The sequence below is a fragment of the Equus quagga genome, chromosome 13, assembly GCF_021613505.1.
Source record: "Equus quagga isolate Etosha38 chromosome 13, UCLA_HA_Equagga_1.0, whole genome shotgun sequence".
NCBI lineage: Eukaryota > Metazoa > Chordata > Mammalia > Perissodactyla > Equidae > Equus > Equus quagga.
The window spans coordinates 14,297,856-14,319,388 of NC_060279.1; the positions used below are offsets into that span (position 1 = coordinate 14,297,856).

At 36.1% G+C, this 21,533-nt stretch overlaps 1 protein-coding gene across 1 annotated transcript in view; it reads left to right on the forward strand.

Moving 5' to 3' along the window:
• Window positions 1–21,533, forward strand: part of AXDND1 (axonemal dynein light chain domain containing 1) — a 79,539-nt gene that overhangs the window by 33,588 nt on the left and 24,418 nt on the right. The window contains exons 13-20 of the mRNA XM_046684467.1: window positions 2,426–2,527; window positions 3,708–3,868; window positions 5,124–5,199; window positions 7,117–7,351; window positions 12,745–12,946; window positions 13,741–13,834; window positions 16,567–16,766; window positions 17,579–17,675. Coding sequence (XP_046540423.1) covers window positions 2,426–2,527; window positions 3,708–3,868; window positions 5,124–5,199; window positions 7,117–7,351; window positions 12,745–12,946; window positions 13,741–13,834; window positions 16,567–16,766; window positions 17,579–17,675 — 1,167 coding nt within the window. The remainder of the gene's footprint in view (window positions 1–2,425; window positions 2,528–3,707; window positions 3,869–5,123; window positions 5,200–7,116; window positions 7,352–12,744; window positions 12,947–13,740; window positions 13,835–16,566; window positions 16,767–17,578; window positions 17,676–21,533) is intronic.

Here is a 21,533-nt window from a genome sequence, read left to right on the forward strand (position 1 = left end):
TGAAGATATCACTGCCAGATATAATATATATATATGTTATATGCCAGATATGTATAACCAGATATAAGTCTGGTTACCATCTGTTACCATACAACGTTATTACCGTATTATTAACTATATTCCCGATGCTGTACATTATGTCTCTGTGACTTATTTATTTTATAACTGGAAATCTTTACTTCTTGATCCCCTTCACCTATTTTGCCCATCTGCTTACCCCCCGCCCCTCTGGCAGCCACTGGTTTGTTCTCTGCATCTATGAGTCTGTTTCTGTTTTATTGTATTTGTTTGTTTGTTTTGGTTTTTAGATTCCACATGTAAGTGAAATCATACAGTGTCATTCTCTGTCTGATTTATTTCACTTAGCATAATACCCTCTAGGTCTGTCCATATTGTTGCAAATGGCAAGATTTTATTCTTTTTTATGGCTGAGTAATATTTCATTGTATATGTGTACCACATGTTCTTTATCTATTTATCTATTTTTTTTTTGAGGAAGATTAGCCCTGAGCTAACTGCTGCCAATCCTCCTCTTTTTGCTGAGGAAGACTGGCCCTGAGCTAACATCTGTGCCCATCTTCCTCTACTTTATATGTGGGACCCCTACCACAGCATGGCATGCCAAGTGGTGCCATGTCCACACCTGGGATCCCAACCGGCGACCCCCAGGCCACTGAAGCGGAATGTGCGAACTTAACTGCTGCAGCATGGCGCCGGCCCTCCATTTATCTGTTGATGGACACTTTGGTTGCTACCATATCTTGGCTATTTTCAATAACCTAGACAAAAATTTTAAAAATGAAGATGTATATTTAATTGATGAATAATGTAGCCATTATGGGCCTTGAAAAGGGAAAGTTACATATTTTTCCTTTGATTCTTTTATGTTGGGGACCTGGCTATTGCCCAATTAAAGGCTATTTTTTCCAACAGAACCTGTGAAGTATGAGCAAGGGTTCTTTCTCTGTTGTTTGTGAACATGTTAAAATTTTTTACTTTGAATTATACTAATAATAAACTCAGAAAAGTGGTTCTTATTTTTTCAACTAATCTAACTGTATTAGGATCACTGGATATCTCTCTTTGGTTCTGTTAGGTTGGTATCCAAGATGACAAATGAATTGAAATATGGCAGCCTGTGGACCATCATAGTAATGCTTTAGAGAACTAGCAAAATCCCACAGTATTCTATTTTTCTGAAATGTTTGCTAGTTGGTTGCCTATTCTCACACCTGGGACTTATAGTATTATCAGCAAATTATGACCCTCAACAGATTCAAATTTTTGTACCGTTTTCCTCTGGAATGGTGAGACCTCATCTAGGATCCAATATTCCATCCTGGTGCAGATTTTAAAAGGGACATTGACTTGTCCAAAGGCAACAATCACAACAGTAAATATGTAAGAAGCAAATCTGGGAGTTAGGTATGCTCAGTAGAAGAAAAAAAGAAGACAAGTGAGTTCCCTCGCTCGAGAAGTAAACAGGAGAGAACTGATGCCTGGTAGAGGTTTCTGAACAAGCAAACCTTGAATCGATGGGGCTCTGTGTTAGGCCATCCCTAATGTCCCTTCCCACAAGAAATGACAGCTAGAATGTCAACTCCCTGAAAATAAGGACTTTGTTTCTTTTGTTCACGGCTATATGTACAGTGTCTAGAACACATTCATTGAATGACTATGTAGTTGATTCAATACATCAGTGGTTCTCAAAGTATGGTCCAAAGACCCCCTGGGTGTCCATGAGATCCTTGCATGAGATCGAAACTAGTTCCATCGTAATACTAAGATGTTGTTTGCCCTTTTCACTCTCATTCTCACATGAGTGCACAGTGGATTTTTCTTGAAGTTACATGATAATGGGATATTGCAACAGATTGAAGGCAGAAGCAAATATGAGACTCCAGCTCTATTCTATTAAGGCAAACATTAAAAAGATTTGTAAAAAATGTCAAACAATGGTGCTCTTTTTACTAATTATTTTTTGTTTTGGAAAATATAGTTATTTTTTCATAATAATACTATTTATGTTAACATATCCTGGGTTTATTAATGTTATGTTTAAGTGAACTAACAAAAACATATTTTAAATAATTTCGGTTTTAATTTCCAATACAGTAAATATCAATAGATACAATGCATATAAACAAAAGCTCTTTGGAGTCCACAATAATTTTTAAAAGTGTAAAGGGGTTTGAGATCGAATTGTTTGAGACCCTCTGCTGTGTACTACACTTCACTGTGGTTCTAATTCAGTAGTTTTAGAAACACGAATTTACAATTCAGGTTAGTTCATGATTTAAATAAGAAATTGTGATTGAGTTAATGATTGAATGAAAAATTGATATGTGAAATTGGTTTGGGTTTAATAAATTACAGTGGTTTGATAATGTTTTAGATTCCTAATTTTAGTAATTTTTTAAAATAGGTAATTGAAAGAAATAGAGTCATATTGGCTAAAAGACTTTACCTCAATGAAAAAGGCTGGAATAAATATGCTAAGCATTTCATCATACTGCTGTCAACCAAGGTAAAGCTCAGTTCATTTAAGTTATGGGAAAAGAGACTCCAGTTTTTGAGGGTTAAGACTATAGGAAGCCTTTGCTAAATTTATAGATTAAATTTTAAATATAGTTTTACATTTGTGCTTTATTGTGGGCAGAATGAAAAATCTAGGGAAATGTGAATAAAGGCTCTCACTTCTTGGGACCAGTGCAGTGGCGTAGTGGTCAAGTTTGCGCGCTACACTTTGGTGGCCCAGGGTTTGCAGGTTCGGATCCTGGGTGAGGACCTACACACCATTCATCAGGCCATGCTGTGGCAGCATCCTATATTCACAATAGAGGAAGACTGGCACAGATGTTAGCGCAGCAACAATCTTTCTCAAGCAAAAAGAGGAAGATTGGCAACAGATGTTAGCCCAGGACCAATCTTCCTCACACACACACACACACACACACACACACACACACACACACAAAGCCTTACTTTTTTGTGTTTGTCTTCTATCCTAATTAAACCAGTTTAAGCAATTTATCTAAGTTAATAATACTGCAAATGTTATTTATAGTTATCCTTCTGTTTATTAGTGCTTAAACTAAAAAAATGTAAGTAGCTGTGTTCATTGAAATAGTTGCATTATTGGTGCATTCTATGCAATTTTATGGGAAAATTCAGTGAGCACACTAGATTGAAAAGGAGGGAAGTGGCATTTAGTGTGTTTCTAGAGTCAAACCATTTACACTAATCTTTTCATTTAATTCTTATAACAATCCTGTGGGATATATATTAGGGTATTTATTTCATGGATAAGAAAAATTAATCTCAGGTTAAATAACATCCCCCAAGGTTTCACAGCCTGTAAATGGCTACGATTCACATTTGGTTCTTTCTGGCTTTGAAACTCCTGTTTTTTTCCAGTGTACTGCATTCCCTCACATGAAAGTCCTATGGGGAAGTTAGGCTCAAGCTGCAAAGGAAAAATCTTGTTCCTACTACTTTATGTACCATGGAAAAATCCACCACCAGAGGGACCATGTAGTAGGGTCACTGATGATATTTTGAAAGAGGAATAAATCTTTTCGATTTTTTGATCCATTTTCTGTGGATGTTTCTAGTATTACAATATTAAGAATGGTCTGGTATATGCTAATAAGTATTTGTTACATGATTAAATGAATAAATGGTTTGATTCCATCTATTTTATCTAGGACACTGCAGACCTTGCACTGTTGCATAAGTTGACACAGAAATGGAGAAACTCAGTGAATAAATTTAAACAGGAATTGGAACAAAATGAAGACTCTACAAGGGAGACACTGCAATTTGTTAAGGATGGCCTTGTCAAATGGCAGCAATTCTTCAGAAATAAGTGGGTCTCTGGGAATCTTGTTTTTCTGATTATACTGTGTCATGCCTGATAACTTGGTCTGATTCTTCTTCATTAACATTGATTTTGGTGAGATAACCAGCAGCCCTTACAAGGGCACCACAAGACCAATCCTGCTAAGACCTTGAATGGTCTTGTGGTTTCTAGTGCTAATTATCTCTTAGTCTGTCCTGCTCCCTCTACCCAGCTGCTGCTGCCTCTATTTAACTCCAGCTGTTTTTCTTTTCTTTTGTCTCTTTTTAAAATCGTCAACTTATGTCATTACTGTTGGCAAACTTGAATATCTGGATCCATTCGCAAATTCTGTAGCATGGTACATGTGCAGAGAAGTGGAATCGCTGGGTGGCAGTTATAAGGAGACTGATTTGGATTGGATATCATACTTTGTAACAATTAGAGAAATCTGACAATGGAAGAGGCTGCCTATAAAATAGTTAAGTCGAGGCCGGGTGACTGAATGAAAGGCAAGCTTAGTGGGAATCTGTACTTTGAATGCAGGCTGGACACAATAATTTCTAAGGCTTTTAAAAACTTTAAGATGCTCTGTCTGGTGCAGAAACACATTTAGGTATCATTTCCGTTTCAGATTGAGAACAACGGTTTCAGTTTTTCGTAGTTTCTAAGAGTTTTCCCAATTAGTAGATTTGGAAGTTCTGAAGGCTGAAGCTGGTACACATCCGAGCTGGTTGCTGCTGCCATCGCCCGTTTCTACTGTTTGTTGCCTCTTAGCTGGGAGGGAGCACAGGTGGTAGAGGTTCTCTTCTCCCTTTCTCTACAGGCCCTTCTTTATCAAGAGCTTTCTCCTTCTGAACTTCAGACATAACAAAGGAAACTCTCTCTTACCAGAAATTGGGGCTCCTGACCTAAATATTGAGACTTAATTATTCATTAGGCTTCCTTTCTATTTATATATTGTTTTGGCAACAGTATTCAACAGGAATTATTCTTATGATGATCTAGTTTTGGAGGCTGAAGACCAGAGACCACCTTTTGTAATACTGTCATGGCCTCTGACCCAGTAGCTTGGTTACTCAGGTCTGATTAGAGTCTGAATTTATATTTATATTTGTAAATTTAAAAATGAATGCCTATGAGGAGAGGGGCTGAACCTGGAAGGCATTCTTGCGAATCATTAAAGAGAAACATAATATTAATTTTACATAGTGTATGGATTCATGATTTTCTTTGGTTATACCTTGTTCTGAGACCCAGCTCTTGCTCTTTTTCCTTCTTTCAGTGCAACAGACATTTTATCCCCTCGTAAAGGAAGTATACACGGATCAGTCATTCCAGACTTCAAGCAGTGGCAAAAGGTGAGACTTTCTAATAAACAGCTTGGCAATCAAAATGCTGATTTGTCAACTTGCCACTCCTCACCTATAACTGAGTCACCTCTCATCCTTTAAAAATGCCGTGCTAAGCATATGAAAGACAAGGAAAACGGCAAGGGCTTTAAAAATATGTTTAAATATTTTATTTTCAGTTCTATTTTAGATTTTGGGTCAAATAAAGTTAGGCTGCCAGAAAACAATTGGGAAAAGACACTTGGGTGGCAGTGAGGGTAGTTCTGATTCTCTCATCTCCTTATCAGATATCAGGATCCTTTGTGCCTCTCCTGTACCTGGCTTTTGTCTTAGGACCAATCGGACTTTTAAAATTAATAACAACTTTTAAAAAAATTATGGTATAATATATACAAGATAAAATTGATCATTTTAACCCTTTTTAAGTGTGCAGTTCAGTGGCATTAAGTACAGTCACATTGCGTTGCAGGCGTCATCACTATCCATGTCCAGAGCTTTTTCATCTTGTTGAACAGAAACTCCGTCCCCGTTAAATAATAACTTCCCAGTCCCTGCCCCGGCCCCTGGCGACCACCGTTCTGCTTTCTGTCTCTATGAATTTGGCTGCTCTAGGCACCTCATGTAAATGGAATGGTATAGAATTTGTCCTTCTGTTACTTATTTCCTTCAGCATAACGTCCTCAAGTTTCACCCATGGTATAGCGTGTGTCAGAATTTCCTTCCTTTTTAAGGCTGAATAACATTCCATTCTATGTATTTACCACATTTTGTTTGTTTATTAATAACATCTTTTTAAAGGGTTAGAGCTTTGAAAATAGGTTTCATTAATCAAATTGCTATCACGTTATACAAAGGAAAATATATAAGATATTGAAATACCTCCAAAGTGAGTATCAAATTCATGACCTGATGAAATCTCATCCAGATCCCAGGAAGCCGCTGCTTTGCTTTCGGAATGACTCGAGCAGAATATTCTCAAGATTGAAGGTGTTTGTTGTCCTATATACAATATGGCTAGTTTAGTGACTTTTTACTGTTTATCTGGCAATTCTGACACTGCATAGATAAAACTGAAAAAAAAGTCATGCTTCTGTATTTAGTAGGAATAATAATAACTCTTATTCATTAAGCACTTACTCCGTCAGGCTGAAGGTGCTGTGTGTACATTATCTTACTTAGTCCTCGTGGCAGCCACTTGATGCAGGTTTTATAATCCTCATCTTACAGATGCGGAAATTGAAGCTCAGAAATGTTAAGTAACTTGCCTAAGTTATCAATAAATGGTAAGTGACTGAGTTGGAATTTGAGTCCAGGTCTCTCCATCTCCAAAATCCTTACTCTTAGCTGCTCTGCTGCATCACTTCCCTGTATTGATTACTCTTGCTGAAGAGTGCGCGATTGGTTTCCATTATCTGAGTCACAAATAACGGCAAGTTTTATGTATAACTGCACCTTATTTTTTCCACAAATGTGTATTGATATGTATAGGACTTGGGCTTGGGGTTAGACAGACAAGTAAAACGTTAATAAAACACAACCTGTGCATTCTAGGGACTTTCCCCGTCTAGTGGGGATGATGTAAACAGATATATTATATCCCTACCAAAGCAAGTAGTAATTAAACTTGCTCAGCTCTCTGGGACTTAATTGCCTCTCCCTAATTTTTTACCCACATACAATTTAATATAATGATTTTCATCCTGGTAAACCGTGGGTTATCTTATAGAGTATCAAAATTAGCTTAAATTCACTTTAATTTTAAAAATGTATGTCACATATTTCAAGAAGAAATGGTCTTAACAAATACTAATAGGATATACAACTCTACAATGATCGGGAGTCCCTGGGGGATAAAGATCTGGGTAGACTTTGATGAAGTCAGTAGTGAATAATGTGCTGATCTCCTTACCCCCCTTCACCCTCTAGATGCTGCATGAAGATAAAGACAAGTTTACTGGGGATCATCTAGTGTCAAAATACGATTCTCTCAAGATTATTAAACACTTACAGGAAAACTGGATGGATATTGGGCTTGGGATATTTGGTCGCCATAAAAGTATGGAGGGGGAGATGCCACCAGAGCGACAGTACATGGAGGAAATTGCGAAAAGCATAGGAAGACTCTACAAAGAATTTAAAATAAGAATAAATGGGGATAACGGTAAGAAAAAAACACTAATGAGTAGATTGCTTGACATAAAGAATTTCAACAGTAATTATTATTTTTAATACAATTAATATTTAAAATCAAAATAACACATGCATATAGTTTTAAAAATCAAGAAAAATAAAGCATTGAGCATCAATTTATTGAGATATAATTCAAGTGCAATATATTTCACCTACTTAAAGTGTACAATTCGATCATTTTTATTATATTCACAGATGTGTGCAACCATCACCACAGTCAGTTTTAGAATATTTTCATCAAAAGAAACCTTGTACCTTTTAGCTGTCACTCTTCTATCCCCCCTGTCCCCACCCCAGTCTTAAGTCTACTCTTTTCTCTATAGATTTCTCTATTCTGGACTTTCATATGAATAGAATCATATAGTATCTGATCTTTTGTGACTGACCTTTCACTTAGCATAATGTTTAAAAGGTTCATCTATGTTTCAGCACGTATCAGTACTTGCTTCATTTTTATGGCAGATAATATTCCATTGTATGTATATATCACATTTTGTTTATCATTTTATCTGTTGATGGACGTTTGGGTTGTTTCCACTTTTTGGCTATTGTGAATAATGATGATATAAACATTTGCTTACACATTTCTGTGTGGACATAAATTTTCATTTCTCTTAGGTATATACCCAGAATTAGAATTGCTGATCATGTGGTAGCTCTGTATTTAATTTCTTGAGGACTGCCACACTGTTTTCAAAGAGGCTGCATCATTTTATATACCCACCAGCAGTGTATGAGGGTTCTGATTTCTCCACATTTTTGCCAATCCTTGTTATCTGACTTTTTAATTCTAGCTATACTTGTGGGTGTGAAATAGTATCTCATTGTGGTTTTGATTTATTTGTGTTTTCCTGATCACTAATGATGTTGAGCATCTTTTTAAGCCTTATTAGGCATTTGTATTTAATCTTTTGGAGAAATGTCTATTCAGACCCTTGTCCATGTTTTATTTTATTTTTTTTTATTTTTTTAAAGATTGGCACCTGAGCTAACAACTGTTGCCAATCTTCTTCTTTTTTCTTTTCCTTTTTTTGCTTTTTCTCCCCAAATCCCCCCAGTACATAGTTGTATATCTTAGTTATGGGTCCCTCTAGTTGTGGCATGTGGGATGCTGCCTCAACATGGCCTGATGAGTGACACCATGTCCGCGCCCAGGATCTGAACCATGGAAACCCTGGGCCGCTGAAGCAGAGCACGCGAACTTAACCATTCGGCCACGGGGCCAGCCCCTGTCCATGTTTTGATTGCATTATTTGTCTTTCTATTATTGGGTTGTAAGAGTTCTTTATATATTCTAGATTCAAGTACCTTTTCAGATATATGAATTGTAAATGTTTTCTCTGATTCTGTGGATTGCCTTTTCATTTTCTTGGTGGTTTCCTTTGAGATGCAAAAATTTCCTTCAAATACCATCACATTGGAGGTTAGGATTCAACAAATGAATTTGAGGAAAACACAAACATTCAGTCTCTAGCAATCAAGTTTAGAAAGTTCCTTTCTATTTCTTTTTAAAATCCCCCCCAGCTTTATTGAGATATAATTGATGTATAATATTATATAAGTTTAAGGTGTATAATTTGATATATGCATATATTGTGAAATAATTACCACAATAACTTTAGTTAACACATCCATCACCTCACATAGTCACCAATTTTTTTGTGTGACGAAAACTTTTAAGATTTACTCTTTCAGCAACTTTCAAGTATACAGTACAGTATTGTTCACTACAGTCACCATGCTGTGCATCACGTCCCCAGAACTTATTTATCTTATAACTGGAAGTTAGTACCCTTTGTTAACCTTCACTCATTTCCCCCGCACTCACCCTCCCCCTGCCCCAGCAACCACCACTCTACTCTCTGTCCTTATGAGTTCAGTTTTTTTAGATTCCACATATAAATGAGATCACATAGTACTTGTGTTTCTCTATCTGACTTATTTCACTTAGCACAATGCCCTCAGGGTCCATCTATGTTGTTGCAAATGGCAGAATTTTCTTTTTTTATGGCTAAATAATATTCCATTGTACATATTTACCATATCTTTTTTATCCATTCATCTGTCTGTAGACACTTCGGTTGTTTCCATGTCTTGGCTATTGTAAGTAACGCTGCAATGAATGGGGGAGTGTGTAGATATCTTTTTGAGATAGTGATTTCGTCTCCTCTAAATGAATACCCAGAAGGAGAATTGCTGGATCCTCTGGTAGTTCTATTTTTAATTTTTTGAGGAACTTCCATACAGTTTTTCATAGTGGCTGTACCAATTTACATTACCAACACTGCACACAGGGTACCTTTTCTTCCAAGTCCTCACCAAAACTTATCTCTTGTCTTTCTGATAGTAGCCATTCTAACAGGTGTGAGACGATATCTCATTGTGGTTTTGATTTGCATTTCCCTGAGATTAGTGATGTTGAACACCTTTTTATGTACCTGTTGACCATCTGTATGTCTCCTTTGGAAAAATGTCCACTCAGATCCTCTGTCCATTTTTTAATCAGATTGGTTTTTTAAGATTGTTTGTTCTATTTCTGTGAAAAATGCTATTGGAATTTTAATAGAGATTGCATTGAATCTATAGATTGCTTTGGGTAATATGGACATTTTAACAATATTAATTCTTCCAATCCATGAGCATGGAATATCTTTCCATTTATTTGTGTCTGCTTCAATTTCTTTCAGCATTGTCTTATAGTTTTCAGTGTACAGGTCTTTCACCATCTTGGTTGAATTTGTTCCTAGGTCTTTTATTCTTTTTGATGTGATTGTAAATGGGATTGTTTTCTTAACTTCTCTTTCTGATAGTTCATTATTAGTGTACAGAAATACAACAGATTTTTGTATGTTGATTTTGTATCCTCCGATTTTACTGAATTGGTTTATTAGTTCCAAGAGTTTTTTGGTGGAGTCTTTAGGGTTTTCTAAATGCAATATCATGTCATCTGCAAACAGTGACAGTTTTACTTCTTCCTTTCTGATTTGGATGCCTTTTATTTATTTTTCTTGCCTAATTGCTGTGACTAGGACTTCCAATACTCTGTTGAATAAAACCAGCGAGAATGGGCATCTTTGTCTTGTTCCTGATCATAGAGGAAAAGTTTTCAGCTTTTCATCATTGAATATGATGTTAGCTGTGGGCTTGTCGTATATGACCTTTATTATGTTGAAGTATGTTCCCTGTATACCCACTTTGTCGAATGTATAATCCAGTGATATTCATGTAAAATCAGACGTGTATGCATAGAAAAGTAAATAAAATTATGACTTAACAGTAATGAAGTAATAAAACAAGAAAAATTGGGGTCCAAAGGACAGTTCAAAAGAAAATGCATGCGATTTGAAGAGGACTTGGATGGGTTGATGTTCGGAGGCCAGGTACTCATGAGAGGCTGTTCCTGATGAGTGGAAGAAAGTTTAAGCTGATTTTGTGATTATTTGCTTATGGCTTGAGTCTATTGTCAGAGAACAAGCAGTCTTTCCCTTTTGTGAATTTGGAGATTAAGACCTTTTTATTCTTATATGACCGCGTTCCTACATTTGCATTTGTCTATCTGACACAATTTTCTTTCTCCCTGGAGAACTCTCCTTAGCATTTCCTATAATTTGGATCTGCTGGTGATTTCTCTTTGTTTTTATTTTCCTTTTTTTGTTTAAATGATCTTTTATCTGTGTTGTATAGAATTCTGATTTGGCAGCAATTTTCTTTCAGTACTTTACATGGTCTAATCCAATATTAAACATGCACTGAATTTTTAATTTCAATTATTGCTTTTCTCAGTTCTAGAATTTATGAACTTTTAGAGTTTCTAGTTCTCTGCTGAAATTCTCCATCTTGTCACTTAATAACTTAAAAATTTTAATCACAGTTAATCTTAAAGTCTTGTGTCTGGTTCTATAATATCTGGTTCTCCTGTAGGTCTTTTTTTATTATCTGTATTTTGTCTTGGTTTTGAGTCAATTCTTTTCCTATCCCTGACTGTTTCTGATTGATAACTGGACATTGTGTGTGAGAATTTCTAGAGATAATTTGAGACTCTGAATGGTGCTATATTTCACAAGAATGACTTTACTTTTTTCTTCTGGCAGGTCATTTAGGGTAAGGGCAGATCGTTTTAATCCAAACAGGGACTGAGCTGAAGTGAAGTATGGCTTCAGGCTTTGTGAGGGCTGGTCTATTTCTGCTCCACCCTTATTTCTAAGATGCAGCCCTCAAGGGTTCAGAAGTCCCAAGTGAAAGTCTGATGTGTTTACCTCTATTCCTTAGCAGATTTTGAACTTCAATATTATCCCTCCAGTAGGGTGACCAGATATCTCAGTTTGCCATGGGAGATATTGAAAATCCATCCCCCCAAACCTGTGGGAGACATTAAAAACCCGTCCAAGCACTTTCACTCACTGTGTCACGTGTTACGTAAGAATCCTTCCCAGTAAAGTGTTCCAGGCAACCCGATCCATTGACTGGCACTGTTGTTCAACATGAAACTACTGTAGATGGGAAAACACAATCTTAATTATCTGCAGCAGCAGTAGTGTAGTTATAGATAAAATGGCAATACTTACCCATGAGAATATATAGTGGGCAGAGAAAAAAGAAAGTAGTAAATGGTTTAAAATAAATGAGAAAGTCAAAATGATGAATGATAGTGATATGAACAGATCATTTTGAGTACTCCTAAGATATCAGAGTTTACTGATGAAGGCAGTGAAAATATTTTCATTAAGGACAAGAAAAAGTTTGCTTTTTAATCATTTCTCTTTATATATCTTTGAGATGGGAGCATTTTCATTTCTTCTTTTGCAAATGAGATAAGACAAAGGTATAGAGATGGTATTTTGCTATGATCTTACAGTGAATCAGTCAAAGAGTAGGATCCAGACTTAATCTTGTTCAGACTAAAACTATAAACTTCGTGAAAACCTGAACAATGACCTGAAAAATGGCTCAAGAACTATGTCTGTTGTCAGTTCTGTTATTTACTATCCTATAATCATGAAGAAGCTTTTTACTGTCATTGTCTTCTTAACAGAATGACAAAGTGAATTAATGCCTTTTACAGAAAACTGTAGCTTATAGTTTCTGGGTTTAATGCATTTGGTTCTCAGCTGAGAAGACATAAAACTTCGAATATAAACTCTTATCAAAGAAATAGTCCATCAGTCAGAAAAACATGAATGATACGGTGTTTATTCACTACACATTTATTTAGGAACTCCTCTTTTCAAGATTCTCTGCTAGGCAAGCTATAGGATAATAAAAAGATGAAAAAAGATATGCCCCTGCTCATTAATATTTTATAATTTATTATCGAAATAGACTTACAAATACTTCTAGAAGTTAATACTTTTCTCACTTTTCTAGGTATCTCAAAAATTCTTCCAAGTTTGATTAGCTCTCTTGAATCCTGTTCTTTCAAGCTGGAAAACCTCCTGGTGTTTCCTGAAATGCTCCTTGAAGAATGGGAGGGAATTAATGGAAAAATTAATGAAATGAAATCTCAGTTGGATGCACTGTTGAACATTATTGGTACTGTTCCACAGTACATAGACATGGATTCTGGCTCGTAAGTTCCCTTAGCTCTCTGCCGGGTAGAAGAAGGGAATCCCCACTTCTCAACTGCATTTTCCCAGTGCCTAGACTCAGCAACAGGTAGCTGGGGTCAGACAAGAAACCTTGCCATCCTGTTCCTCTCCGGAAGGAAGCCATCTGACTGGGGGCTGAGGGAACCCTATGTTCTTGGCTGCAGCGGTCTAGACTGGAGTTTCTGCCTCGCTGAGCGGAGGGGAGAGCAGGAGGAGTCTTGGTTCAGATACTGCAGACTCTTGACTTTCTTACCGAATCTTCATAGATTGTCTTGAATAGATGTTTCTTCAGTTGCTGTTTGTCCTTCAGACCATTTCCAGAGGCTTTCAGTGTTTTTTTAAGAAATAATTTTCACCAGTTTCACTGGGGAGTAGGTCAGCTTTGCTCTTCATACTGTCATGTTGGAAGCTGATCTCTTGAGAGAACTTTAAAATTCCTTCTTCTCACTTTGTGGTCTCACCAGTCCAGAAGTGAACGTAAGGGGTGTGAGTGTGAGTTTTTATGGTGGAGAGCCAACACTGAAGGTGAGATCCGTGTTGTCCAAAGTGCGTCATGCCAGTTGCCTCCTACCTGCGGTTAGGAAGGCTATGTCAGTGAGTAAGCCATTATACCGGATCATTCAAGGCTTTGACTCACCTTTCGCTGAGTTCTCAAACAATTGTCCACACCTAAATTTACTAGGCCCAGACAAATGAAACCCTTTCTTTTAGCCGATAGTTACTTTCATACTCTAAGTAAGTGACTTATCTTTATTTTACTTGACTTTTCCTTCAGGGTACTCCAAGCAAATATCTATAACATGATTCAACAATGGCTTTTGAAGATAGGCAATGAGATTAACAATGGTAACATTGAACTTCAGCGCCACGTATGTACACATAGGGATTTGTGAGGTTATATTTTGCCTTGGCCGGGCGTTTTGTTTGGGGAAAAACCAGGTCATGCCTATTCAATTGAAGCAGGAAGTTGGGAGGGCAAAATTGGAACTTATATCATATAATGACTCAAATGATTTGCAGTGGACTTTTAAACGCAGTATGTTTCTGCCTCTGGAATGAAGTTTCAGAGATGATCAAAGTTTTTGAGTTCTAATTATTATCTTGACTCAGTATACTGATTTTTTTTCCCCTTAATTGCATTAATCTGAGATGTGACCATTTTAAGGATTTATGTTGGTGCCCTGACTAGCCGAAAGGATGACAGAAACATGTTACTAGGAAGAAAGATAAGATGCCACAATACTCCTGGTCTATAATTATTAGAACAAATAGAATTGTTCCACATTTCTGAAGAACTGAACCTGTGGACTTTTAAGCAGCATAACATGAAATAATGATTTCCAAAGGATGTCTTAGTTTATTAGTTTGTTATGTTTACTCCTACCTCCTTGTATTAATTAATTTACGCAGGAATCTCTTATTATAAGTAAAGTTAATATGCAAATTCTTGATCTTACAAAATTGATAAAGTGAATTTAATTAATTTCAATATTGCTTAGCTTAGGCATTTGAAAGGCAGAGAGCATCATGTTATATGAGAATACTACTTATGAAGCATTGTATTCTATCAGTCTATGAGCATGTTGTAAGCAAATAGGCACCAAGAGTTGAGGAGCAAATATATTAAGAAGTCTGGATCCAGGGGATCCTCAGGCTTAGGAGAAATTTCTATGACTTGGAAGACAGCCAAAATTAAGAAGAAAAAGGGTATCAGAGTGCCCGTCACATAGGGAGACTCAACACACACGTGTTGAATGAAGTAAGGAAGCACATCGCAGCATTGTTGGTGTCTTATAGTATTGCTACATTAGCCCCTTCTTTGGGAAAATACTCAGTTTACCATTGGGCATGTATCTCCATGGAATCATATACTCAATTTTTGTATTATGGAATTCAATTTTTATAATATAGGATTATTTTGAAATTGCCTTTGTATACTTCTATTTTAACACTACATTATTGTAATATAATTAAACTGTGTAGAAAATTTGCAAGATTATAAACTCCTTGAGGAACTCTGTATATCCATCCATCTTAACTGGTACAAGTATTTAAAAATGGAGAAGTTTGCCCCTTTTTCACCCACTATTCGTTTTCCTTTCTGATTCATCTTCTTCCCTCTGGTTTTGCTTTGTTTCTCCTTTATGCCCTTCCTCCATCTGATCTGTGCTGCTTGGCAGTCTAAAACAGCCATCTGCAAACTTTTTTTTTTTTTTAAAGATTTTATTTTTTCCTTTTTCTCCCCAAAGCCCCCTGGTACATAGTTGTGTATTCTTCGTTGTGGGTTCTTCTAGTTGTGGCATGTGGGACGCTGCCTCAGCGTGGTCTGATGAGCAGTGCCATGTCCGCGCCCAGGATTCGAACTAACGAAACACTGGGCCGCCTGCAGCGGAGCGCACGAACTTAACCACTCAGTCACGGGGCTAGCCCCTGCAAACATTTTTTTTATCATGTACCTCTTTCAGCAAAAAATGTTTGAGCAAGTCATTTCTAAGTTACTATTTCTAACTTACATGCAAGAATTACTCTATTGACCTGTTTTTTACTTTATTAAATATATACAGGGGCTTGCCCGGAGGCGTAGTGGTTAAGTTCGCATACTCCACTTCAGTGGCCTGGGGTTCACAGTTTCGGATCCTGGGTGTGGACCATGCTGTGGCAGCATCCCACACAAAACAGAGAAAGATTGGCAACAGATATTAGCTCAGGGCCAATCTTCCTGACCAAAAAAAAAAAAGTGACATAGTGCATCTAGTGTTGAACCTGTGAACTATGTCAAGCTCATGCTGACTCTGACAGGTGTTGCATATCACTCTTATTTCCCTCAAGAGTTTAAAATCCCATGGCCTCCTTAACTGCAGAACCTTGGAGTGCCTTGCTGCACAATATGAGAACTGTGGCTTTAATGGGTTAATACCCTTGATCAAGCTGAAAAAGAGGAAGTGGATAGTTTAATATAGTATAGTGACCAAAAGAAAATAAGGTTACACTAGCTGAGTAGTGATGATTTGATTTCATTAAGCATGATAGTGTTGGGGCCGGCCTGTGGCCTAGTGGTTAAGTTTGGCACACTCACGGGTCAGCCTGGTAGTGCAGCGGGTAAGTGCTCATGTTCCGCTTCTTGGTGGCCTGGAGTTCGCCGGTTAGGATCCTGGGTGCGGACATGGCACTGCTTGGCACGCCATGCTGTGCTAGGCATCCCACATATAAAGTAGAGGAAGATGGGCACAGATGTTAGCTCAGGGCCAGTCTTCCTCAGCAAAAAAAGAGGAGGACTGGCAGTAGTTAGCTCAGGGCTAATCTTCCTCAAAAAAAAAAAAATGTTTGGCACGCTCTGCTCTGGCGGCCCAGGTTTGGACCTATACCGCTCGTTGGTGGCCATGCTGCGCCGGTGACCCACAAACAAAATAGAGGAAGATTGGCACAGGTGTTAGCTCAGGGCAAAACTTCATCAGCCAAAAAAAAGAAAAAAGAAAAAAGAATGATAGTGTTGTCGAAAATTGGACACAGGTATGATAATTTCTATTTTTAAATTTGCTATGGTTTTTATGGTTCAATTTATTTAAAATGGGTCATTTGTATTACAATCATTTTTTAACAGATGGATGAATTGCATATATCTATGATCCAGTGGATGGTAAATTTTCTGATTTTAATGGTACCTGACTTTACTGACCAAGACACTCTCCCAAATGTGGAGGAGGAATGTGCTGAAAAACATGATATAGGAGTTGCAGAGTTGGAGCTAGATGCGATTGCACTGGCAAGAAAGTTGTCCCAATACTCCAGCTATTTGAGCAGGTGAAACTATCTGGTTATTTTATTACTTCCTTTCAAAGATTAAATGTGACATAAAGCAGAGGTGAGAAGGGCAGTTAAGTAGCAGCAATAAGAGATTATTTTAAAACCTTGGAAGAAATACTAGTTCAGTTTTTCAACTGGCTTTAACACTGTCCAGTTGGAATATGAGATTTTGGTGTTTTCCCAATGGCTTTAGAATTCTTTTGAAAACAATGTTAGTATGGGCAGGATGGGAAGTGAGTACAGGTGTGGGAGTGAGAATTAGTAAGAAACGAAAAGACTCTGTTACTTGCATCAATAAGGTACATCTTGTACTTTTGCCCATACTGGGGGGCATTTATAAAGAAGCTTGTAGTTTCCTGTGTAATTCCATGCAAAGCTGAATGTATATTTTTGTATGTTTCACTAAACACCAACCAAAACATCCCTTAAAAAAAAAAGAAAAATCCCTTATATCTGAAAAGCTAAAAGATTCCCATCAAATAAAAATAAATTCCAAAAAATTGTAATTTTTTAACTAGGAAGCATACTGTCACTATGATTACTGCAAATTCAGGAAGTAGTTTTTACAATCCAGCCAATTTTCCCCTTCATCTCCATTCAATGTTACCAATGGTCAAAAGTAAGAGGAATGGAGGGGAGGAAGAAGGCAAGGGTGAGAAACTGAGAGAGTCAAATTATTCTCCTTGGTGAGTCATTAGCTTAATTATTATGATAAACTTTCACTGTATCTGGATTTAAAACACCTAGAAGAGGAACCACCGATAAATAGGTCATGCTGTACATGTGTGTGTGCGCGCTTTTTCCCCCAGTTGTTGCAGAGGGATGGTAACAGCCATGGCTCTGAGTATCGCAAGTCGCTCTAAAAAAAATCCTAGGAAGGAACTCCGTGAGCTGCAGAAAATGAAGGTAATGACTCTGTCTTCCCCTTAGTTTGTTTTGTCTTATTTTTTTTAAGCAACTTTTTAGGTTTAATTGATTTACAAGAAACAGCACATATTTCAAGTGCACAATTTGATAATTTCTAAAATATACATACACCTGTAAAATGATCACTATGGTAAAAAAGGAACGTACTCAACACTCAAAGTTTCCTTGTACCCCTTTGTAATCTCTCCTTCCAGCCTCATGCTGTCCCCAGGCAATGCCTGGTCCGCTTTCTAACAGTGAAGATTATTTTTCATTTTCAAGAATTGATATACAGAATGTACACTTTTGTGTCTAACTAAGCATAATTCTTTCAAGATTCACGCATATTATTGCTTTTATCCAAAGTCTGTGCTTTTTAGTGTTCAGTAGTACTTCATTGTGTGGACACACACCATTTATCTATCCATTCTCTGTGAATGGGCATTTGAATTGTTTCTAGTTTTCAATTATTACAAATAAAGCGTCCATGCATATTCATGTACATATGCATTGCTTTCCTTTCTCTTAAGTAAATATCTAGGAATGAAATGGCTGAGTAATATGGTAAGTGTGTGTTTAACTTTTTAAGAAACTGTCAAACTGTCTTCCAAAGTGGTTAAACCATTTGACACTTATGCCAGCAGTGTATGAGAGTTCCCCTTGCTTCATGTCCTCACCAACACTTGATATGGTCAGTCTTTTCAATTTTAGACCTTCTAATAGGTAGGTGGTGGTATGCCATTGTGGTTTTAATTTGCATTTCCTAATGACCGATGATGTTGAACATCTTTTCATGGGCTTATTTGTCACCCATATATCACCTTTGGTGAAATGTATATTTGAAAGTTGCTAAGAGAGTAGATCTTAAAAGTTCTCTTCACAAGAAAAAAAAAAAGTAACCGTGTGAGGTGATGGATGTTAACTAAATTTATTGTGGTATTCATTTTGCAATATGTATATATATCACATCACATTATGTTGTACACCTTAAATTTATACAATATTATATGTCAATTATATCTCAATAAAATGGAAAACAATGCAAAAATATTTTTCAATTGTCTTGTAATTTGGTTAGTAGATAATTGAGATATTTAAACAGTTACAAGTGAAATAAAATTAATAAACTATTTATGAAAAAATGTGAAATGTCTGTTCAAATCTTTGACCCATTTATTATTGGTTTGTTTGTTTTCTCATTATTGAGTTTGAGACGTCTTGGTCTGGCTACAAGTCCTTTATCAGATATATGATTTACAAATATTTTCTCTCAGTCTGTGGCTTGTCTTTCCTTCTCTTAACAATATTTTTCAAAGAGAGGGAATTCTGAATTTTGATGAAGTTCAATCTATCATTGTTTTTTGTTGTCTAGAGCTTGCTTTTGGTGTTGTGTCTAAGGAAATCTTGGTTTAATAACATCACGAAGATTCTCTCTCAGAAATTTTATAGTTTTAGGCTTTATATTCAGGTCTGTGATTCATTTTGAGTTAATTTTTTCCATATATGGTGCCAGGTGTGGATTGAAATTTATTTCTTGGCATTTGGATAGCCAATCGTTTTAGCACCATTTGCTGAAGAGGCTATCCTTTTTCTATTAAGATGCCTTTGCATCTTTGTTGAAAATCCATTGACAGTGTATGTGTGGGTATTATTCTGGACATTCTATTGTGTTCTGTTGATCTGTTTGTCAACATTGTCACCATTATCAAACTGTCTTGATTTCTGTAGTTTTATAATAAGTTTTGGAATCAGGTAGTATAAATCCTCCAAATTTGTTCTTCTTTTTCAAGATTGGTCAGGCTCTTCTAGCTCTTTTGCTTTCCATATGTGAAATTTTTAGAGTTACCTTATCAATTTCTCCACAAAAGCCTGCTGGGATGTTGATTATTATTACATTTTATCTATTGATTAATTTGTGAAGAATTGACATCTTAACAATATTGAATCTTTGGATCTGTGAACATAATATATGTCTTAATTTATGTAAGTCCTTCTTTATTTCTTTCAACAAAGTTTAATCCATCTTTTGTCAGGTTTATCCCTAAGGATTTCATATTTTGGTACTCTTAGAAATGATATTCTTTTCTTATTTCAATTTCTGATTACTCATTGCTAATATATAATTATAATAAATTTTAAAAAATATATTGATCTTATATCCTGTACCTAGCTGAATTCACTTATTCCTCTAAGAAGTTTGTTTTGTTTTGTTTTCTGTTTCCTTAGAATTTTCTCTGTGCACAATCATGTCATCTGCAGATAGGGACAATTTTATTTCTTCCTTTCCAATGTGTATGTCTTTATTTCTTTCTCTTGCCTTATTGCATTGACTGGACTCTCTAGTACCAGGTTGAATAAAAGTGGTAAGAGCAGACATCCTTGCCTTGATCCGTCTTAGGGGAAAAGTATTTTTTCTGTCATCTTTAAGTATGATGCTAGCTGTAGGTTTTCCAAAGTTGCCCTTTGTCAATTTGAAGAAGTTCATTTTTATTCCATTTGCTTAAAAAATATTTTTAAGTCAGAAATGAATGTTGGATTTTATCAAATCCTTTTTTTTTTTTGGCATCTACTGAGTTGGTCGTATAAGTTTTCTTTTTTAGTCTTTCAATATGGTGAATTACACTGATTAATTTTTGAATTGAATGTTAAACTAACCTTGCATTCCCAGGATAAACCCCACTTCATCATGATGTATTATCTTTCATGTATTGCTCAATTCAATTGGTTAAATTTTTGTTTAGAATTTTTGCATTGATGTTCATGAGGCATATTGATTATGTAGTTTTGTTTTGTTTTGTAATATCTTTGGTTTTGATATTGGGGTAATACTGGCCTCTTAGAATGAGTTGAGAAGTGTTTCTTACTCTTCTGTTTTCTGGAACGATTTGTATAGAATTGTGTATTATTTCTTCCTTAAATATTTGGTAGAATTCACCAGTGAAGCCATCTGGGATTTGTGGGAAAGTTTTAAATTACAAATATAGAGCTACTCAGATATAGGGCTATTCAATTTCTTTAATGGATTTAAGGAAGTTTCTTTACTGGATATAGGGCTTTTGTCTCTTTCTTCTTGAGTGAGCTCAGTAGCTTTGGTCTTGTAAGGAATTTGTGATTTCATCTAAGTTGTCTAATTTATTGACATAGATTTGCTCATATTCCCCTATTATTCTTTTAATAATTATAGGAGGTCTGCTCTCTCATTCCTGTTTTTGAAAGTTTGTCTCTTCTCCTTTTTTGTCCTCATCAGTATACGAAAAGATTTATCAATTTTCTTGATCTCAAAAACCAGCTTTGGTTTCACTGATTTTCTCTATTTTTCTGTTTTCTGTTTCCTAAATTTCCACTCTGGTCTTCATTATTTCTTTTTTCCTACTTTGGGTTTAACTTTCTCTTGCTTTTCTAACTTCATAAGGTATACCTGAGATCGTAATTTGAGACCTATCTATAAACAGTAGAGTGGGTAAATATATTATGGTATATAGGGACTGGCGTAAAGGCTGCAGGCAATTTTCTCTTCTTTGGCCTGTGTGATGTTTAAATGACTGCTCTCATTAGACTCTACATATATATATTTTTTATGCTCTTCTATATGTATGGTAGATCTCACAGTTTTAAAAAGTGGGTTATAAAAAATTTTATGTGCAAAATCTTACTAATAAATGTTAAAATCTCTAGGAGATGGAGACTTTTCTAGGAAAATAAAGTAAGTAACGTTAACTTCAGAAGGATAAAATGGGCCAATTTTCAAGGAAGAAACAGATGCATTTGTGAAAAAAAAACCTAAAACTTTTTCTCTGGACTTGAGTATTTTCAGACTTTCAAGGAGCAGGTAGTCCCCATGCCATATAAAAAATTTAA